General features: G+C 41.2%; 1 protein-coding gene across 1 annotated transcript; it reads left to right on the top strand.

Annotated features, from left to right (window-relative positions):
* Positions 1-362: 362 nt before the first annotated feature.
* shc2 (SHC (Src homology 2 domain containing) transforming protein 2) lies at positions 363-18256 on the top strand. The gene is made up of 13 exons (XM_072659997.1): positions 363-1299; positions 4343-4413; positions 8642-8702; positions 8785-8904; positions 9668-9721; positions 9912-9963; positions 10658-10784; positions 12047-12224; positions 13196-13289; positions 14052-14213; positions 14611-14903; positions 16007-16163; positions 16913-18256. The coding sequence occupies exons 1-12, from the start codon at positions 583-585 to the stop codon at positions 16133-16135; spliced, it is 2058 nt and encodes a 685-aa protein (XP_072516098.1). The 5' UTR covers positions 363-582; the 3' UTR covers positions 16136-16163; positions 16913-18256.
* The last annotated feature ends 5172 nt before the right edge of the window (positions 18257-23428 follow it).

The raw sequence follows: 23428 nt of genomic DNA, 5'->3' as shown, positions 1-23428 counted from the left end.
TGTAGTTATGCCACTATGTCAATATGTGTATTTACGAGTGATACTCTGATATCACTTACAATATACCGACATATATTTTGCATATGAGGAAATATACGTACATATATTTTCCGCCTATTGTTCTGCTCTTCACGGCAAGGCTGTACTTTATGTGTATATGTTGTGATGTGATGCTGGGAGGAGGTGCTCGAGCAGATGTGCGTTAGCTAATGGTGTCTGAGAGCAGCTGGGCAGGGCTGATAGACGAGCAATAACATCATGACATCACCGAGAGAGAAAGAGAGAGAGGTTGGGTGGGGGGGGGGTAATCAAGCCACTCTAAGGGAGAGGGCCGGCAGTCAGAGAGCAGAGGGAAGGAGAGAGGAAGAGAGGGAGAGTGTGTGTTGCGTGTTAGAGGGGAGAACACGGCACTGCACCAACTCCACAGAGGAGGCTTCTCTTCCCATAGGATTCTTGCGGATTTCCCTATTTCTCTCCCTTTGCTATTTTTCCTTTCCCCCCCTTTCCCCTTCCCCCTCCCCTCCTTCCCCCCCTCGTCCTCTGGTCAGCGACCCTCCCCTGCTCTGGGCTGCCTCTCCGGGCATGCTACTTAAGCCCAAGTATGGCCGCTTCCGTAACGACTCTGTGACCTCCTCCGACGACCTGATGCAGAGCTTAGCCATGAGCGGGAAGGTGGTGGTGGCCACTCCAGTGGCTCCTTCGTCCGCGTCTGGCTTGCCACTGCCACCCTTGGAGCCAGCCACCCTCCCCCCGCCTTCACAGGCCCAGGCGCTGGCTGACGCCGAATCGCCCGGGGCGGACAGCGAGCGGGACGGCACCACCACCTTCTGCATGCTGATCCCAAAGATACCCCAGTGGAAGTTCTCCAACTCACTGCTGAGCCGCAGCCCATCCAGCTCCAGCTCGGGCTCCAGCTCCAGCAAAGACTCCGGCAAGGCCGTCCCGGCTGCTTCTGGGGCGGCCGCAGCCGTCAGTGGCCCGGTGGCCAGTCTGGCTGCTGTGCTCAACTCCTGTGACCCTGTCTGTGTGGGTCCTTGTTCCCTGCAGGCTGTCGCCAAGCAGAGGAGTTTGGTGGGATCCGCCATTCCCAGAGGCTCTGGGGGTTCGGGGACAGCAGAGGGGAGCCCAGGGGGCTCAGGAAGCTTCAGGACGGGAATGAACCGCAGGACCAGGGTGGAAGGTATGTGGCTGGGTGGAGAGGACCTCAACCACAAGGGAAGCTTCATTCACAAGCCATCCCAGGGCTGGCTGCACGCAGACAAGAAGATCAGCAGCACGGGAGCATCCTACATCGTCAGGGTGAGTCAATAGAGTATGAGCCCTAAACAACACTGGGCTTCGTAATTGTGTTTAGCAGGCTATCAGTGCTTTCCAAAAAGGCACTATTGTAGCCTTGGCTGTGGAGAGCATTGTGATGGTTCGCCTGTTGTTTACATCACCCGCTCTCTCTTGTATTGTGCTGAAGGAAAGGAAAGAAAAGAGATTTAAGAGGCATCTAAATTGTAACTACCAGTTTTACCACAAATTTTAACAAACTGCATGAACCTGGCTTCAGGCGATGGCTGAAATGAGAATGATGAGCTTTCCTTGGCGTCAGTGTGTTGGCTGTGTATGAGGTGCATTGTTGGAAGAGGCAGAATCCATAATTTAATTTAGACATATTGCTTTGTGGTAAAGAAGACACTACGTCAGCACATCCATGGGGCGTGGGTAAGTAAACAAAAGCTCAAGAAAACTCAGGCTTTAGAAATGAAATCATTAAGCAGTTGTTTATTTTATTTACCCTCTAATCATCACTTGTTAAAGACAGAGACAAGCCACTATACACTGGCAGTTCAACAACCCTCGTAACAACCCTCATAACTCATAACTGTAATGTTAGGTCCTGTTGATACTTGCTGTAGCTTGTGAGCTCCCTTCTGGTCCATAAAGGGTTACTATAGGTGGCAGACTGCTTGACGTCGATGTCAATGATCTTCCCTCAACCCTCCCTTACTGCTCACTCTCTCTACCTCTGATTCTTACCCCAAAGAGAGAGAGAGACTCTGTGTGTGTGAGAGAGAGAGAGAAAGAGAGAGAAGGTCTGGGTTTGAGCAAGCTTCCTAATTGCATTACACAGGCACATTCATTCCTCTATTCAATTACATTTAATCATAGTCATTTGTATCACATGTGCTCCAGAAGACCCAGGGTGCTTAAGCTACAGAGCAACATGTGAAGGGATTTCCACTGCTTTTATAAAGGTCTCTACATCAGAGGCATTCAACCACCTTGTCACCTTCACACTGAACCACCATGCTGGGTTACCACTTCTGTTGCTCAAGTCTGAGGCATCGAAGACCCCGTGCAGTACGAGTGCTTTCATTACAACCACTTTCATCTACAGCAGGATTGGTTTGATGAGTGGGATTCACAGAGTCCTCTACAATTGGCCTGCATTCTGCACACTGCTGGAAGAACTGCGAATGTCCTTTTAATTTTACATTCTTTTCTCAATATGGCTACAATTACAAAGCTGTGGCTGATGTAGGAATTAATGCACTTTGAACAGGCATCTCCTCATTTAGCAAACAAGGATGGTCTTGGTTTAAAGTGGAAGGAGCTAGTTTCTGTTCCTCTCCGATTTCTTAGAAAGATGGCATTTGTGGAACAGCAAACTGAATTGAGGAAGAGCAGTGCTGAGGAAACATGATTTATCAAGCAGGAGTGAGTCCTGTGACAAAGAGGACTTTAAGGCCAAGCATGAGGGCACAGGCCTCGTCTCCCAGATTAAACACTTCCCGACGTTTCCTAATCTTGTTAAAACGCACTCAGGCCATTTGGACAGGAGCCTTAGTTTGTGTCGAGGAAGCCATGACGCTAAATCTAATCCACACTGCCATTTTCATACTGGTTGTGGAGAAGATGACAGACTTTGTGAAGAAGATTAACTTTGTCACTAAATAACTTCTGAGAGAAATAACTACTATTTATTAAGTAAAACTGAATTCAAACATCTTACATTCTGTACATTTCATATTCACTATATGTCCAAATGTTTGTGGACACCCCTTCTAATGAGTGTATTCATCTACTTTAAGTTACACCCATTGCTGACACAGATGTGCAAATGTGAGAAGAGTGTGAAGAATTTTTTAAAGGCACCATCTCCAAAGACCCATCACTTCATGTGAAGGTCCTTTTCGATTTGTCAACCATCTCAATGACACTCATGGTTCTTTATGGAACCAAAAGTGGATCTTCTCTGACATCGCTCAGAGAACCATTTGTAGCACCTTTATTTTTAAGAGTGTACAATAGTTGTATGTACTGGAATCAGCCGATACACTGTGTGTCCAAATGTTTGCACAGCTTGTCTAGTCCCTGTCTAGAGCAGATAAACATGAAACTATTGGCACCTATTGGCATGAATCCCAGACATGTGCCAGAGTGGTATAAAGCCCCTCAGCATTGACCCGTGGAGCAGTGAAACTGTGTTCTCTGGAATGATGGTGCTCCATCCAGCACTTTAGGATTGAGTTGCGGAGTTGGGGATGAGGAGGATCTTAAAACTTTAAAACCTATTAAAACATCCATTGAAAGGTTCTTTAAGGAACCAGAAGTGGCATTACTTCAAAGAACCCTTTTTCTGAATGTTTTCCCTAGTCTAACGCCCTGATACAACACAGTCACGACCACTGAGCTAATGTGGCGATCTGAGTTCAGTGAAAAACACAAACACAGTCTACAAAACATTGGCTTGTATAACGCTTCTTTAAATGATTCTCCAGCTAATAAAGGAGTGACGCGGAGGCTCCATCAGTGTTCCCAGGATAAAATGGCCTGCTGTCTGAGCACTTCCCCTTTTCCCAGAAGGCCCACATTTACCCCTGCACAAGACCTCCTCCCCCACCACCACCAACCATGGGGCTTTTAGTGCTGTCTGTCCACCTATCCTTTAGGCCCGCTGTAATTACAATCCCCAATCCACCCATTACTCTGTCACTTGGAGGCTGAGGATGAGCTGCTGTTTCACAAGAGATATATTTTGCACCCTTACATAATTACACGCTGTTGATTAGGCCGCAGGCATATGTGGCGTTCTGCTTGTGTATGTCTGCCACTGTCCATGCGATGTGCAACTCATCAGTGTGTTTGTGGCGTTGGGCGTGGGTGCGTGTCAGATGATAAGGATGAGGCAACTGTTATGGTTGGTTTGTTCTGACAGCCCAAATCATTGGTTAAAGTCTTTCCCAAGAGGATTTGGCTACTTGTAGCCACAAAGAAACAGTGAGAAGCCAACAGTTCATAATATTGTACACAAATATAACAGTATACTTACCTATGTTTTATATCTTTGCAGTATATGGGCTGTATTGAGGTGCTGAAATCAATGCGGTCTCTGGACTTCATCACTAGAACGCAGGTGACAAGGTAAGCCTCTTGATTCAGGTGCTTGATGATGCTAATGTTTTGTGGGTCTTGCAGAAGTCTCATTCAGGAAGCTCTAAAATAACCGCTGCAACTGCCATAGAAGCATTGCTGCTGACCACAAACCACCTTTCTACTGTTTGTATTAACTGAACTAAGCTTAATATTGCAAAAATAGTGCAGTAGTTTTTGTACACAAAGAAACTTGTAGACAGTTGAAACTTGTAACTTGCCAAGCAACTACTAAGTATTGCCAATAGAATGGGGCTCTCTGGATCAGATAAACATAAACCTATTGGCTCCATGCCTAATGCCAGGCATGGGCTTGAGGGGTATAAAGTCATACCGCATTGGGCAGTGGAGCAGTGGAGCTGTGTACTCTGGAATGATGGTGTTCCATCCAATACTTATAGGATGAGTTGAGGATGAGGTGAGGGGGGGTGATCATCCAACATCCTGACCTTATTATTGTGCTTGTCACTGAATGCAGTCCCATCCTCTTCAATCTATTACAAAACCCAGTCTTGGACAGTTACTTTAACAGAAGCAGGATACAATCTTTTTAAAACCCTTGATTTCAGAAGCAACAGTGAATGAGCAAGCATCCCAATACTTGCCAATACTCATATAGCTCATATAGTTTGTCAAAAACAACAGCAGAGTGGAGCGCTGCTTCCTCTCAAGAGCCTCCACTGTAACAAGAGTAAAACGTCTCTCTGGGCGCCTGTGCTGAAAATTGGAAACTTTTCCCTTTTTACGCTGTGGAAATCACATGATTTTCATATTCAGGTTCGTGTGAAACTTACATTCACATGAGGAAATGAATATTATTGAATTACTGGAAGGAATAAATACCCGCTACCCGCTAGTTAGGACCCCTGTCATACAATACTACCAATGTTATGAGGGTGAAAGCTAGCATGTGGTTCCTCAGAGTCATATGAAGTCAGCCAACCACTTCGCTTGTCATTTTCTTAACATCATTGGACAACTGAACATGCTTGGAGAAGAACACTAACCACCAGTTCTATGACATTTGCTTACATTGGCTATGCATCATGCTGGATGATGGGGGAGAGGGAGGTCCATCCTTCCAACCGAGAGAGAGTGTGGCCAATAATGCTTGCTATGACTCCAAGCCACATATGGGAAGCCTTTAAAAGGAGAAAATCACTATAAGATCAATTTTGAGCAAATATTATAAATGTGATTAATCACTTTTAACATGACAATGACAGATTGACAGAAACACTAAGCTGAAACATCCAAGGTTGGTCAAAATACTTATAGAACGTATTCTTAAGACTAACAAATGTTATATATCGCAGCTGTAATTTGTGTGTATTCAATTGACTTTCTGTATGCAGAGGCATCCGCAGCAGTGTGTGTCCATGTATGCATGCACGTGTGTGCATGTGTTTATTCCTCTGGAGGCGGAGTTGCAGATTCCCAGTGGGAATGGCGCAGTCCGTCTCTCTGCCCCTGGCTATTGATCGGCTGTAATCCAATCTCCACAACCCACACTGGCTTTAAGTGCTGCCAGAAGCATGCAGATGCAGATAGAGATGTATTATTGATGACGATGGTTAATGACTGGAAAGATGCAGAGGGTCCAGCCTCGGAGAGTGTTGAAAACAATGAAGAGAGAGGTTGGGATGGACTGGTGTGTTTGGATGAGGGGTGAAGGAGATGTATAGACTGATGTGTTTAGGGTAGAGATGGACTAAGGGAGTGGTAGGGTGGTAAACATTGGTGATGCACAGAGATGCACTGTAGATATCTGGGGTTGTGCATAATTTTGTAGTCAGCAAAATATAAATGGAAAGGTTTAGTGGTACTAGCTGGTGTGTTTGTAGGGAAGTGATGCACTGTGGGAGTGGTGGAGGGGTATATGGTGTTGTTTGTAAGGTGAAAATGTACTGTGGAAAATGTTGAGTAATTTATTAATAAGAGTAAAAGTTAATAAAGAGTAGTGTTATTGGGTACGAGATGTACTATGGGAGTGGTATAGAGTGGTGTTTTTACAGAAGAGATGTACTGTGGGTGTGGTAGAGTGGTATATAGTGGTGTGTTAGGGCAAATGATGTACTATGGGAATATAATGTGGTGTGTTTAGGGAGAAGATGTACGACGGGAGTAGTATAAAGTGGTGTATATAAGTGTATATAAGTGATGTGTAATGGGAGCTGTAGAGTGGTGTTTTTAGGGAAAAAGATGTACTGTGGGAGCGGTAGAGTGTATAGAGTGGTGTATTTAGGGAAGAGGTGTACTATGGGAATGGTAGTGTGGTATGTAGTGCCGTGTTTTGGAAAGAGAGATGTACTGTGGGAGTGGTAGAGTGTACAGAGTGGTGTATGTAGGTAAAAGATGTGGTATGAAGTAGTGAAAGTATTAAGGGAAGAGATACACTATGAGAATGGTAGAGTGGTAATGAGTGGTGTGTTTAGGTAAGAGATGTACTTTGGGAATGTTATTGTGGTATGTAGTGATGTATTAATGATAGAGATGTACTATTGAAAGGGTAGTGTGGTATGTAGTGGTGTGTTTAGGAAAGAGAGATGTACTACGGGAATGGAAGTATGGTATATTAAGGGAAGAGATGTATTTAGGGAAATCTTGACTAATGTAGGGTTGAGTATTTAGCGAAAAGATGTACTACGGGAGTGGTAGAGTGTATAAAGTGGTGTTTGTGGGGAAAGGATGTTCTGTGGGAGTGGTAGAGTGGTATAGAGTGGTGTGTTTAGGGAAAAGTTTTGTACTATGGGAGTGGTTTAGGGTATGACAGTATTACTGAGCAGTGTGGGCCGGCTGTGATGGGAATTGCTAGAGATGTTGACATAATTTGCAGGCTGTGTTTTGCCAAAGCTGTCCAGTGTAGACTGGTTTTTATGCAGGAAGAAGGAAAGCGAGAGAGAAGGAGAGAAAGAGACTGTGTGTGTATGTGGGTGGGGACTTGATCAGTCATAGTCATAGAGCCAGTATGCAATTTCTGTAAGACTGATCATGCAGTAAATAGGGAGGAACACTGCAACGGGCAAACACATACACAATACATGCAAATACACCAATATGACAAACATGCATCCATACACAACTGCAAGTGGACATATATGCCTTGTTCAGTAAATGTGAAGCTATTTGCATCCACAGATCCCTTTCTTTTTATTTAGCAATTAAGCAACAGAGGCCATATTATTGAAAAGAATCCCTCAAAAGTCCTTTTGTAGGAACAGTTGCCACCTTTAAAATTTTAATGAGTTACCCGATATCTATTTGGTCCTTCAAGCCAGTCAGCCACCAGGCCATCAGCTCAGTGTCCCTGAGGCTGAGATGTGAGGGACGCCACTGACAGACACACTCCAGCAGCCATAAGCATGGCTATAAACATCTGTTAATGTCCACCAGCATATTAAAGAAAGGATGAGAAGAAGCAGAATACAGACAGCATCACAGGTTTTCAGAATGTCTCCTTCCCAAAGCTAGATCATAATAATCTGCTCAAACTGAAAGGCCAAACTAATAACAACGTATTTGTTCTGTGGCGGTTATGCTTTCTTGCATATTGCATGCACTGTGTGCTGTGCTCCAGAGCCTTGGTGGACCTGATGGTGACCTTAGACTGGCAGACTGATTATTTATTCCCATCTGTAAGTTAGGACTCCTCCTACGACATGGGGGAAGGCTTTCCTATTCTCAGTCTCCTAACTATGGAGGTCTGTTGTGGTGACCGGATTTGAACTTATCTCTTAACCTCTCTCTTGCCAAGTATGCAGTTAGACAGTTGTGCCACCCTAAAGCTGTAAAACCAGGTTCATACTGTAGCAGTGTCCAGGAGAAGGTTAATTTACTCAGAACTGTGTCTTAAAGTAGTGTAATTATATCATAATTACAGCTCTAGAGTGGCCCAACAGTCTTAACTGCTGCTCATAGTGTGAGGAGATGATAACGTTCAAATCCCACCATTGTCAAAGGCCTCCCAGTCTGGGGACGTCATGTGATATATATATACACATACAAAACTCAAATATAGTTAGATGTTACTAACTATCCAAAGCCTCTACTGAATCTTCACATGTCCTTAATACTCAAATACATATTTAATGTTTATGCTGATTAAATAGTGGTACGTCTGAAAATAGATGTTTTCTAAATATATGTATGTACCGGATATAGTTACAGTATATATGAAACCTCAGGATCCTGTTTCATAAGCCTGTGTTTGTGTGTTCAGGGAGGCCATCAACAGGCTGTGTGAAGCTGTGCCAGGTGGGAAGGGTGCCTGGAAGAAGAAGGTAAGGATGATTAATCTCCACTTTGTATTCATACTCAGTTGAAGTCATATGAATTAAGCATGTCTGTTTCCATCTGTCATAGGCTGTCAACAAGGCTCTCCAGGCCATCATGGGGAAGAGTAACTTGCGCTTTGCTGGCATGAGCATTGCTGTCAACATCTCCATAGAGGGCCTGAGTTTGCTCATCCCCACTACACGGCAGGTAACAACGTCCACAGCTGCTTAAGAGCCTCGCTCTTATCAGCCATTCTAAGAATAGCACTAGTGGTCAGAACAGTCTCACTGTTGTATAACTATACATGATCTAGTACACGGTTATGCAGTTGATGAATTGCATTTACATTCAGTTTGAATTCTGTATTTCCTCCTTTTTCTATTCATTTTGATGTCATGTTTTCAACATGATAAAATAATGTACATCAAATTATGAGGGTTGATTTAGACTGACTAAAATACAATATGATTAAATATCCAAACACATTCTAATGAATGCATTCAGCTACTTTAAGTTGCACCCAGTGCTGACACAGTGTATTGTAGTCTGTGTAGTCCCTATAGAGAAGCACTGCCAAAAGAATAGGTTTCTCATGCCTAATGCCAGGCTTGGGCTAGGTATAGAGGGGTATAAAGTCCCCCCCGCATCAGCAATGAACTGTGGAACTGTGGGTGCCCCATCCAATATATTTGGGATGAGTTGGCTTCAACAAAACCAGAATAAGCTATTTTAATACTCTTGATTTCAGAAGAAACAATGACATGAGCAGGTGTCACTATATCTATATTTTGTTCATATAATGTAGTTTGACAAAACCTAATTCTGATCTGGGAAAAGATCACACTGAATAGACCAGTCCTGACAGATGTTGACTGTAATGACTTTGAGTGTTTCTTTCTCTCTCTTTCTCTCTCTTTCCCTCTCTGTCTCTCTCTCTCTTTCTCTCTTTGTCTTTCTGTCTGTCTCCCAGGTGATTGCACATCACCCTATGCAGTCCATTTCCTTCGCTTCTGGAGGAGACACGGTGAGGCATCAAAACACTTTCATTCCCCTAATGCTTCGCTGAGCAATCTGAGAATTGAGAGCTGATATCACACACTTCTTTTAACTTCTGACTATTAGATTAAATTGCTCCCATCTTCATGTGAGTTCAAAGTGATTGATGTAATTTGTGGTACTGAGTACAACACAAGTCATTGGATTTTTTTTTCCAGGATACACCTGATTATGTTGCCTATGTGGCCAAAGACCCTGTCAATCAAAGAGGTACTGTTTATTTCCTAATGCATAACATACAGAATAGGTTTCTTACCCTGCAAAGAGGTTAGCTATACATCTGTTGGCTAACTCTTATAGAACTGTATGAGTTAGAAAGCGGGTACCTTACAGGTGCTTTTTGGTTTCCCTAGTGCCAAAGATACAGCACTGTGCATTTTTAAAGGTGCATTCATTACACTTTCCATGGGAAGAGGTGTTGATGTGTATGTTTCCTAATGGTTTCAAGAAAGCATATGCATGTATATAGTCAGAACAACTACGTACTATGTTCCAAACAACCTTGAGGGTACCAAAAATAGTGACATTCTGTGCATTTTTCCTTTGAGAATAGAATCACTGATCTATTACCGTGTTATGATTGCTAAAACAAGAAAGCTGCAGGATATGATGCATTAAGAAATATCTCGCATGATGTTTGTTTCAGTTTCAGTGCCCAAAAGGAATAAGCTGAAGTATAAGCTAGCAATGTACCCATTCCTCTTAACAAAGCCAAACAAGTATAATGTTCCCCATAGAACCGTGAAACAGTGCAGAAGGTTGGAGATCACAATAGCTGCATGTTTTTGTGATAAGTAGCAGTCTGGTCTATGACTGGCCAACATGTTTATTAACCACCAGTTGTTAAACTCGTTCAAGCCTGATTTCCCTCATGTTTAAAGCTTATTTGTCTGTTGTTCCCCAGCATGCCATATTCTGGAGTGCACTGATGGCCTTGCACAGAGCGTCATCAGCACCATTGGTCAAGCCTTCGAGCTGCAGTTCAAACAGTATCTGCACAGCCCACCCAAAGCCATACCCACCACAGACAGGTGAGAGGCAAATCCAATTACACCAAAATTGTCCAACATATGTCATTACAAACAGGTGGAAAAGGTACAGAGACACTATAAATAAGTCGAAGGATAGGTAGTGGGTCACAACTGAGTAATGTGTCACATTTTCCACAGTGCCACTATTGGCAAATTTACCACCAGAATCTACTGGTAGATTTTTGTTGTTGTTGTTGTTTACTGGTTGAAATCCATCATCTTATTGTGTATGTCCTTGTTAGGGAAAGTGTTCATACCTTTTCAATCTGTAGATTTAAAGCTTGTTTTTAAATTTGGTTGGCTGTTAATAGAACAATACGTTTGAATGCACAGGAAGCTCACCGATTGGCACAATCTGATGAAAATGAAAATGTACATAATCGAGGAAAAGTACAAGCATTCTGTTTTAATATTACTGTGTCATAAGGAGACACATGAGGAATGCTCAAGTTTTAACAAGTAATTCTTACAGTAACAAAGTACAAGTACAAGATAGTCCTCAGCTGATACAGATGGTACCAATGTAAAAACCACATGGCTTGGTGATGCTCAAAACAGACTAGAGGCTTCTGTTCAGTTCAAATATGCAGTCTTTCAATTCTCTTCCAAATCACCCATAATTACCATCTCAAACAGAGTTTAAACACACAGTGGAATATTCAGTGTGCTGAATATTCACATCTATATTATATCTTTGAGGGTCTAAGCTCTGAGTGCACATGGTGGAAACTGGATTCACAGTGCTAAAGTTTCATCCTGACAGACTAAGGGTCGTTATTTGAAGCCTGTTCAGTGTCACTTTTTCACCAGAGCAGACCAACAGTCTCAGTCAGTGTGCTACAAATGTTAGTTGTGAACATCACATAGTTAAGGTAGTTAAGTAAGTACTGTATCACGTGAGATAGTTTGGAGGAGAACAAGGCTTGGTTCCAGATTTCTCCTGGACGCCCCCAGCCAGCTCATGGATTTGATGTTCAGTTCCATCACCAGCTCACCCGATTTAAGCACTGATTTACCAAACCAGGTGTTGGAACTAGAGATAATACTAGACTCCCATGAGTGATGTTGAGCAAATATATGTTATATAATAAATGTTACTTGTATTTTTTTCTAATATTAGTGTTTTACTGAGTAAATATACACTTATTGACCAGAGAACCAGCTCTTAATTGTACATACCTGTAACAGTACCTATAATAAGTATTATTAATTTAGTCTCATACATGATTTGATTGGCAATAACGTGTGAATGATTACATCAGGAATATCAGGACAGAAGAGTCAGCATGGGGTGATGATGAGGAGTCGTCGGAGCATGATTACTACAACAGCATCCCAGGAAAGGAGCCTCCACTAGGGGGAGTGGTGGACTCGAGACTAAGGCCCTCAGGAGCCATGCTGGGCCATGTTCACAGCCTGCCAAACAGCAAAACACAGCCGGTAAATGTCTCCTGTGCTCTACGGCTGTCACAAATACTGAATAAAACAAGAACAGTCTTTTAATATTTACATTTTCTGTGACTGATAATACTGCATATATTTATATATCCTTCTGGTAAACCCTCTCTTACAGTAGGACAGTCTTTTTTTAAGCCTATTATTTTGGAAAAGCTAAGTGAGGTTTGTTATTGTTCAGCTTTTGCATTTGCATTTTTATTGTTTGACCTTTTTTGAAAACTCGGATGCATCAATTCATCAAAATTAGAAATAGATTACTTGATTGCTAATATGATCAATAGTGAAGCTACTGCATTGTGAATTGCAGCAGGCCCCAACACCTCTTAATCCATGTTGCCAATTTATATTATTTCCCATGAGCTGCCCACTTACAGCCATTAAATAGCCTCTCTAAAATCCTCATATGGCTTCAAAATCAATCAGCAGCAGCAGAAATTATCCTCATCACTAATATAGGGAATTCTTTTTTAATTCAATACTCGCAATCAACTGAATCATAGGACCCTGGTCAAATAAGTCATCCAGCTTTTCTTAATTTTCAGAGAGCTTTCAGTGGAGCCCTCATCAACGAACCCAGAGAGAGAACTTGTGCTGGTTTCATAAGCCTAATGTTCATCCTTTCAGCTCTGATGCAAAATGACAGGCTGCTCCTAATGCTGTTTTATTGCTTTGGCTTGATTCACTAATAACCTGAAGTCTGTTTAGCTGACGTTTATATGAGTTTATTCAAACTAATGTGGGAATTAGAGTGCATTAGATCGTTTGGGGGGCTATGTTTGTTATTGTGGGCTCCAAATGAGCAGAAAGAAGAGTTCTGGCGCATGCAAAATAATGGCCCATGTAATGAGGTTAGGACCTCATTAACTAGCAGACCTAGAATCAGACAGTCTTAAACCAGTCTTTGGCATTTGGAGCCAAGTTCCAAACTGATTCCAGACTTGTGTACATTTTAGGTGGGATCTGCAATCAGGAGAGACACGTCCTCACTCCCTGCAACACAGCTGTGTTATGAAGTACACTGGGACACAGAGAACGGCAGTAGTTCAAGTGAGACACCCATGGCTGAATGCTGCCACTGAAAACTGCATGCTTTTGTCTTGAATGTATTACCAGTAACAGTTTTTTGGGCTATACTGACATATGCCATTCAGAATTACTCAAAAAGAATTTATTGATTACTAAAATGTGTACTTCCAACAAATCTCACCTATTCCGATGCAGTCTTATCTGCTGCTAATTCCTTTATTTACTTTATTTATCTCGCAGTTTACTTTGTCATATATACTAATAATGTTTTAGCTAACTGAATAATTAAATAATTTGTTTTTACATAGAATGAAATGTTTGTATGTATTATATGCATATATTATTCATGTGTATATTATATTTATATTATAATGTTGTTGTCTTATAGGAAATTGAGTTATAGTCTTATGGAGGAAATGGCACTAGCATCACTACATTAATATTACTAATCATTAATATTGTTTACAAAATGTCAAGCTGCGCACTACAGCTTTAATAGACTTTTGGACAGCTTTTGGACAACTGTGACAAAATATGCTAATATGCTAAAATACACAAATGTTCAGCACATATTTTATTATTAGTATGTATTATTGACTAGCAGTGGAAATATTGAAAAGTATGCATTCCCCTCATAAAACATTTTATTCCGCTTAAAAAACTTGGAAAATATATATGTTTTATGAATATATTTGTGAGCCTGATTTCCTTTTTGTATATATAAACCATTTCCTTTCATCAACACAGTGTCACTGCATTTCATTGGTGTATTTAATTCTCCAGGTTTGACATCTGATGGATATTTGAGAGCAGATGGGCATCCTCCTGGTAGTCGGGACTATGAAGAGCACCTGTATGTGAACACACAGAGTCTGGACAATTTGGATCCTTCAGCAGACAGACAGGGAAGACCTGGGAGCCCCAAGAAGGACATCTTCGACATGAGTATGTCTGTCCTAAATATCATGGTCCTGTAAGAGCTTTATACTGGATATCTGATGTTAGCTGTGATTCTGCTTATCCAGCCTTTCGTCTATAATAAGTAAAAATTTGCACCCTCCTCCTTCCCTTTGCTGCTTCCAAGTCCTCTAATCTTCTGAGAGGGCTTTACTTTATACTAGATGTTGGAACATTGCATCAGCCACAAGAGTCTTACTGAGGTGTTGTGGGGATGGTGATGGGTGCTGGAGGTACTGGATGGGGACGATTGGTTCTATCAGGATGGGGACAATGTTGAAACATGTGGAGAAGGGGTGGGGACACTGTTAGAGATGTTGGTATGGGGACAGTGACTTAGTAAGAAAGATCCTCTAAAAAAAGACCATTCTGTGCTTCTAAATAGGGCCGTTTGAAGATGCTTTGCGTCTGCATGAGGCTGGTGGTGGTGTGTGTGTGCTGGAAGACCAGTGGCCAAGCCCCCCACGTCGCCGAGCTCCCGTGGCCCCCACAGAGGAGCAACTCCGGCGGGAGGCCTGGTATCATGGGCGTATGAGCCGCCGTGACGCAGAGAAGCTCCTGATCCGGGATGGAGACTTCTTGGTGCGAGACAGCGCCACTAACCCTGGCCAATACGTGCTGACGGGGATGCACTGTGGCCTGCCCAAACACCTGCTGCTTGTGGACCCTGAGGGAGTGGTGAGTCTATGGTGAAGGCCATGCCTTGGGATAATTTACACTTCTGGGGATGCTAATGCTAATGCAGAAAGGTGGCGTTGTCCTACCCTACCACTGAAAAGTGTTAAATTAAACATTGCCAAGAGTTTGTGGGTCTATGTGTTCTAGTCATCATACTTTGGACACTGTTTACAAAGGTCATGTGATGGGATCTGACCATTGGGAAATAAGTTCCCAGAAGGCAAAATGCTTTTAAAAGAATATAGAAGCAATTTTGAATATGCCTGTGTGACTTGAAGCATTGGCACATACCATATGTTCACCAGTCAGTGTGTGTGTGTGTGTGTGTGTGTGTGTGTGTGTGTGTGTGTGTGTGTGTGTAAAAGCTGCTGGAACACATATATCAGTGCCTTCATAGCAGCAAGGTCAGACAGGTAATGATGATAACTGTAGGTAAATAGATCAATTACATCCATTTGAAAGTGGATATTGAGCCTAGCCAGAGACTGAAGAGTCAGGTACACCAAGATTGGGTGGATACAGAGACAGCAGATCATGCATCACAACACTACAGACTAATGCAGCTGTTTTATGGAAGGTTAGCTGCCAGCAAGCATAGATATTGTGAGAAGTATCATTACATTAATGGCAACACAACACATGTTTACACACAAGAAAGCCCCCTAACCTGTAAAGGCCTAGAAAACCCATAGACATATATATTTTAAGACCCTGACATTATGTTGTCGTTTCTTTCTAAGCGAATCATAAGAATCTTCTTTTACTCGCAGGTTTACCAAGTTAAAACTTCAAGATTCAAACAAGATATCCTACTCTCACATTTAGCAGGCTGAGGATTATCCACAAGGGGGCGCTATTAGTATATAGTAAATAGTTTTTGATGCTTAGTTTCAGGGACACTGCATGTCCATGTTTATCACAAACAGCGAACAACACATTCCCAATAGGATGCATTACACAAAGCTTGTAGATTGTAGAGTAGAGCATAGTGAGCTTCAGTTAATATTACTTTATACTGAAGCAGTTGACAAAATAACACTCTGCAATTGTTTACTGTATGTTATAGGCAATTCAATGTTTCCATTTTTCCCCATTACTGTAAGGTCCGAACTAAAGACATGCTGTTTGAGAGCATCAGTCACCTAATCAACTACCACCTGAGCAACAGGCTGCCCATCGTAGCGGCTGAGAGTGAGCTGCACCTCCAACAGGTGGTCTGCAGGAAGAATTGACCTCCACTTAAACAACAAGCATGGAAGGGTAAGGGACACTGTGAAGAAAGCTCAAATGCAAGGTTATTGTCAGTTATTGACATTCTAAATGACTCTAAATGTACTAAAGCAATATTTAACAAGTACAGTGGCATGCAAATGTTTGGATACCCCTGTTCAACATTCCTCTTACTGGTAATACCTAAGCTAAAATGAGAAAATCAGTCCATGAGAGTTTTCAAAAGGCAGCAGGTTTGTTTAGATGTCCCTTTAAAAACTCTGTAGGATGAATTTTGTGGTGAGACACAGAAAATGTTTTCTTCTGATGAGGATCATTTTTGTGCAGATAATGAGCCCCTCCCTCAAAATGAGCCCAGAATCAGTCCTGGGTGCGGACTTATTTGGGACAAGTGTGAAAACCCCCTTAATTAAATGATGAACTGACCAAACCTCATTGATCTGAGAGCTCAAATCTCTTTGGGTGATAAACTGCCTGGTGTGTGTTTTTTTTTTTTTTTTTTTTTTTTTAATTGTACAGAATACAAATAATACACTAATTTTGCTTAAAATGCAGAATGTTTTATCTTTTGGAGTCTTTCGGAGATAAGTCCATCTTCTACACTCTTAAATATTTACAAACAAAGTCCATGTTACATGCCCAGACATTTGCATGTCACTGTATTTCAGATTAAAGTCTTTAGTTCAAGTTTTTTGATAAATAATTAATGGACACCTTTAGCATTGATCCTACAAATTAGCACAGCAAAAGTCATAGCATGTGTTGTTATTCTGTCCCAGGTTATAATGAAGCTAGGCCTCAGTCTGTGCAGACGAGCCTGAGGCCCCACACTTTTGCCTTAAACACGGACTTCACACGACTTCCATTGGACATGTGGGATTGTGCTTGGGAAGCAAACGAAAACCCACAGCATGGCCTTCAGTTCACTCAGCACTGGCTTAAACCCAGGGCCAGCCAGACAGTTTGCTGAATGGGAGTCTGCTGTGCATTTCCTAAGACAGAGATGTGTACATTAGAACTCACGCCTCTCGTTTAACTCTGGACTGTTCCAAACAAGGTGTAACGCAGAGTTGCCTGTTTGAAAATGTGAACAATCAGTGATTCCGCTTGTGTGCATTCGTGTTCAGTGTGCCGACATTCTGTCGTGTCAGTTGGGTCAGTTTTGGAGTCAAGGTATTACTGTCTTCGACCAGGAAATGGGCACAAGCTTCTTGTTGTGCTTTAAAATGTGCTATACGATTTGTTCTCAGGATGCAGTATTTCATATGGACATTGTGTGGACATATGATGTTTCATAAGCTTAATAATATCGCTCTCGTCATGCTGTCTTGTTATGCTGTCTTATCCAATACATGTTTAATTTATAGAGACCTCAGGACCAAGTGCTCGGTCATGATTATGTTTTTTTTTTTTTTTTAAGAACATCAATCAACATTATATCAGTTCGGAAAATTAATTGTCAAGTATAACAAAGTACACCAGTATATTAAATATTGTTGGCATGGCATTCCTCCATAAAACTGACAGTACATCATACGCTATATGGACAAATATTTTGGGACACCTGTTTGTTTATTGTTTCTTTTAAAAATCTAAATCTCTACTGTCAAGGAAAAGATTTCTACTACAAAGAATTTAATCACACTCAGTGTTAATGAAATCAGGATGTTGGATAATCACCACCCCACCTCATCCCCAGCTGATCTTAAAAATATTGGATGACGCACCAACCATCATTCCAGAGAACACAGTTTCTCTGCTCCACAGTTCAATGCTGGGAGGCTTTATACCCCCAGCATTGAGCTGATTGCATTCATTCAAAGGGGTGTCCACAAACATTTGGACATATAGTGTACATACACATAGGATCCCATGTGATTTAGTAAAATGTGTATGGTTTTTCATGTCTGCATTGTTAAAACAGGGAACAAGATGTCCTAAATCCTATACTTATGTGTAGTTCAGCAGAGGATTGTGAAGTGGTTCATGCACTCTGGACCCAATGATTTTCAATCTATTTCCTTTTAATATCTGAATTGTTTTTTGCAGACAATGTATTAATTTGACATAATTGGGAAATGTTGAAATCTATAAGTAAAACCTCAATAAAAACAATAGAAATCTTTTTGGGGCAGAGAACAATTGTCTGTTGTAGAACAGATTGGACTAATATTCACTCCAAGTTAGTAATCAAAGCTTGCGTGGAAGTTGTTCAGAATGACAGGCCTTTTGGCCATGATTAAAGTGACAATCTGTAATTTTCCAACATGTATGAATAATTCAATTATTGAGAAGTTATATTATATATATATATATATATATATATATATATATATAAGATATATTGTGTAAGAGTATTTTAGTGTGAAATTGATCATTTTTGAGAAATTCAATAACAGTTGTAATAGAAATAAGGGGTCACAAATGTCCACAATGCAAATATATATTTTATTTGCAAGTTTTTATTTCCTTTTATTTCTTGGGGTTACAACAGCCTACGCATACATAACAAATTATTTAAAAATGCACTCTAGCTTAAAACATTATCACATTAATTAACAGCCTCAAATTCATTTTCATCAGTATTTCGGTATGTTTCATGCAGAAGCTTTCAGCAAAGTAGCTACAATTTACAAACAAATACATATAGAATCCATTCAATGACCTTTTGAATTGAGTTTATACATTTTGTAGCTAGTGGTTTCTAAAAGCATAGTACTGGTTTTTCAGTGCAAGGCCACTTACAAGGCCAATGTAGTGTTTGGAGTCTTAGCCAAGGACCCTTATTGGTGTTAGGCACCATAGTCACCAAGACCAGGAATCAAACTCTCCAAAAGTCTCCCACATGGTGTGGTAGCTCACTGGCAAATAGTGGTGTTAGCTGCTGCAGTGCACAAAATATGTACACGAAACGTGTCTGGAATATCAATAATCTCTTGTGTTGTTTGGTTTGATTCACGTGTTTGTCTGTGGAAGGCCAACGTGCAGATTGTTTATGCGACGCAATCTGCAGTCGCACAGTAGTGAGCTCACACACAGCGGCGTGTCCGAAATCGTGCACTACCTTGTCGAATTGTGTTTTCTATAATACTCTATACAGGGATCTGGGTTTGCACATGTAGGAGAAAGGGAAGAGGACACCGCTTTGAACACCACCAAAGTTTTTATAGGCCAGTCTGTTCACTCAGCGGCCATTTTTAAACGTCATTTCCAGTCCAACAAAACCAGGCATCCATCTCCATGAATGGGGGGAGACCAACATGTTTGTAAAGTGCAAAATTACGGGTTTAAAAGCTGATCAATTCTGACTATATAGTTGTAACGTTCCGTTCAGCTCAATGCCTCAATGCTGATCTCTCGGCTGGTTCTGTCTACTGCGCTGCCGCAGATCTCCACGACATGTTGGCGTAAGTCGGCCCTTTCCCACTCGCTGCATTTAGCTAGCAAGCTGATTGGCTATTTTTGCTGAAGGGCGGGACTTCAGACGTCTGTTTATCCACGAACAGACAGCATGTCGAGCATTACTAGAAACAGTGGCCGATCTCTTTATTTATAACGTCTCTGTCAATTAGCTATTAAAGAAAATCGCACACGGACTGATAAACTCGAGCAGGTTCTGCGGTGGAGTCAAGCTCCAATCAGAATCTCTGTTTCAGCTGGAGGGCGGGACAAAAGAGGGTCAAACGCAGAAGCACAACCAATCAAAATCTCAGTTTCAGTAAAGGGGCGGGACTTTTCTCCAAACAGCGTGAGTTCTGATTAAGTACGAAAGCCACTACAACTCACTAATCAGGAAAACGTTTTTACTGCGATAAACTAACTAACATTTAAACGTCTTTTTGACTGGACTTAAAGTTCCTCAGAGATTAAAGCTAGCACAGTTAGCTAGAGGGCTGTGTGAATCTGCAGGGACAGTGAACAGTTTATTAGGTATTATGTTACTGCTGGGACATAGAATGAGTAAAGAGCCGGGAGTTAGTGTTAGTCACTCAACTAACTTATGCACTTTTGCCAAAATGTGCTAATGATATCATTATTAGAGAACCTAGACCTTAAAAAGAACACGTTGAATACAGTGGACAGTGTCTGCCTCCCCCCTTCACATTGGAGAGCGCCGGGCTATCGATAACAGGGTTGTGGGTTCGATTCCCAGCCTCGGCAAGCTGCCACTGTTAGGCCCTTGAGCAAGGCCCTTTACCCTCTCGAGACCAAAATGATAAACATTTTGTCTGAAATCTCAACTCTGCACCACCACAAATGTGTCTTTATAATTGCAATTTAAAGTTATATGTACGATTCTCATCCTAACTACCAGCTGCAAGTTTATTCTTAGCTGTAGTTTGCTAGAACTACCCATTAGGGTATTTTTACCTTTGTAACCTACATAATACTATGTAGGCCTCCCTCATGCTACCAAAACTGCCTTGACCCGTCAGGGCATCGACTTCACAAGACCCCTAAAGACTTTCTGTGGTATCTGGAATCGAGACATTAGCAGCAGATCCTTTAAAACCTGTGAGTTGTGAGGTTGGGCCTTTATGGATCAGATCAGTGACCAGTGGGTGACCACCCATGACTCTTGATTTTCTGTTGACCCTTCTTTTACAACTTTTGCCAGGCACTGATCATCGGGAACACCCAAGACCTGCCTGATGTTTTGGAGAGACTCTGAACCAGTCATCCTTGTGAACTGTTTCCTTTCTGCCTAACATGTATACTCCTTGGCAGATGCCACTGGAACCAGATAGCATATGACTATAGCATGACTTGCGTCAGAAACCAGTTTACACATCTCTGGTGTTCTGTAGAGACCACATCAAACCACACTGACTACAGTGACTACTGTCTCTGACCCTATATCCTATAGTCTCTGACTAAGCACCGCATTTTACTTCCTGTCTGCTCATGTTGAACCATCACGTGAAAAACCATGAGACTGACAACCCAACTGCAATATTCACTCTTCCTTCCTTCCTTTAGCTGCTGTCCTGCAGGGCCTGTAACACACAGCCACATTTCTTTACCTTCATAGAGAGGCTGTGACCTGACTGTAATTTCCACGTAAAAACAAAAAACATACAACACAGTAAACTAAAAGACATAATTGTGATGAATGTAATGGATTTTATGTATTATGTGCACACTTAAATCAAGTGACTCAATGCATCACAAGTGCAGATATTTTAGGACACTGCTCCTCACAAGACAGCATTATGTAGAACTTGTACCATAAATAGCAGCTTCACAATCACGTGGATGCTCCACTGACCTGCAATAGGGAGAATAGCATCACTGCCGTTCCCACTCCAGGCCGAAACACTGCGACTGCACTATGGAACTCTGGTGGATCTGCACAAGACCTGCAGGATTAACCTTTTTAAGGCCTGAAACAGATTTTTTATTTATTTAATTTTATGACCAATTTAAAATAATGAAACAATTAAAATAAATAAATGGAATAACAGTTTGTATAGATGAATTTTATTTTGTATCATATGATACATCTGGAATTTATTGCATGTTCAAGTCAGTTCAAACATAGGGATCTGTTAATATTCTTCGGTTGCATGCAGTGCACAGACATACACCATGAACTGGAAAAGATGTATGATTTATTTTCTTATTTATGCCCTGATTTTTTATTTATTAGTTTTATTTAAAAAAAAAAAAAAAGCTGTTTGAAGCTATGCCAGGTAGGAAGGAAAAAGGTGAGCACTAAACAGGATGATTAATGAGTTCTCAAAACCATATATGTATCAAATGTATCAAATAAGATGCACTTGGCTATAAACAGTAAACTGATAGTATGGTCAAAAATGTTGTTAAAAGACCCCCCCCCCTTTCCCCCCCTAACACTAGGCAATGTGCTGTTGTTGGATCTATTTTTACAGCTCATACAGCGTCAGAAAACACTTAGCACTTAACACTTTGACGCAGTTTGAGGTGAATGCATGGTGATGATTCATTGATGCAGCATTTTGCACGTCTCTGATTGGTGGCAATGATCTTCCAGTGGTGTACAAAGTTCACAGTTGAGTGAAAGAAGAAACACACTTGGTAAAAAATGATTCCAGTAAATGCAGAAATCCTCTGTGAATGTATTTGTATTTAAATGCACTAAAGTATCAAAGTAAAAGTATGTATTATTCTTGGTTTAGTGACATGCTTTCCTTTTTTTTTAATTACACTAAAGTTGTAAACAGCTTCTTTAGATACTTTAAAGAAATCCACTAACTACTATAACAAATTACAGTGATATACTTTATTACTGGCCACTAACTTGAACCTTCTATGATGTATTAGCTAGATTAGACGTATACTTCCAACGCAAAGCTTAAGAAGCAAACTTTGGACACCAACCCTGTCTGAACAACTACATTTGAGGCAAGAGTCCCAACAAAAACTGAATTGTCTAGAATATCCATAAGAACATTATTGATTTATGTGACACCAAGTAACACCAAGTAAAAGCAGTGCTTTCAAATTCAATACTTTTTTTTTTTTTTTTACATGTAAAAGCAAATAATTTTGTACTTTTAACTGAAGCAGAAATATACACAGCCATAACATTAGCACCACTGACAGGCAAAGTACATTGATTGTCAACAGTGGCAGCTGTCAATGGGGTAGATATATTAGGCAGCAAGAGAGCAGTCAGTTCTTGAAGGCGGTGTGTTAAAATTAAGAAATGGGGCACAAGCATAAGAATCTGAAACACTTTGACAAAAGCCAAATTCTGGAGGCTAGATAACGGTCAGAACATCTCCAAAACATTAGGCAGGCAGACGAACCGGTGACCAGTATCATGAGAACTGAGGCCCCACTCTGCTGCTTAAGTGCTATTTGCCAGATACCACAGGATGCCTTCACAGACCATTCATTAAATGGTCAGATCTGTTGTGGCAGCACAAAGGGGGAACTACTGAATATTAAGCAGGTGGTACTAATGTTATGACTGATCAGTGTAAATAGAGGACTTCTGTATTTAGGCTCTGTAAATACAGTAAAGTCAATACAAGCTCTCCACAGTCCTAAAATACTTCCAGTCAGGAATCTGAAATAGGCAGTAATAAAGGTGACAGATAATACTTTTGGGAACATTGTACAGATAAAATTACTTGTACAGTTGCATTCTGATGTTTCCTAAAATAAAACACTGGAAGAGGTAGTGCTAAAAAAAAAAAAAAGAAAGAAAGAAAAATACTGGGATTGAAGGATGAGCGTGTGCTGCCTTTGATATTGCATTTCTCAATATTACTCAGAAGTAATCAGTAACACGTAACTGAATATATTTT

The sequence above is a fragment of the Salminus brasiliensis genome, chromosome 17 (assembly GCF_030463535.1).
Source record: "Salminus brasiliensis chromosome 17, fSalBra1.hap2, whole genome shotgun sequence".
NCBI lineage: Eukaryota > Metazoa > Chordata > Actinopteri > Characiformes > Bryconidae > Salminus > Salminus brasiliensis.
This window is presented reverse-complemented; position numbering and strand designations above follow the sequence as displayed.

What these genes read in the sequence shown, in the direction of transcription:
- shc2 (XM_072659997.1), top strand. Translation starts at nt 583, where the DNA reads ATGCTACTTAAGCCCAAGTATGGCCGCTTCCGTAACGACTCTGTGACC. An exon ending in GAGCATCCTACATCGTCAGG is followed by an intron (nt 1,300 to 4,342) that starts GTGAGTCAATAG and finishes ATATCTTTGCAG; the next exon opens with TATATGGGCTGTATTGAGGT. An exon ending in GCCATACCCACCACAGACAG is followed by an intron (nt 10,785 to 12,046) that starts GTGAGAGGCAAA and finishes TGATTACATCAG; the next exon opens with GAATATCAGGACAGAAGAGT.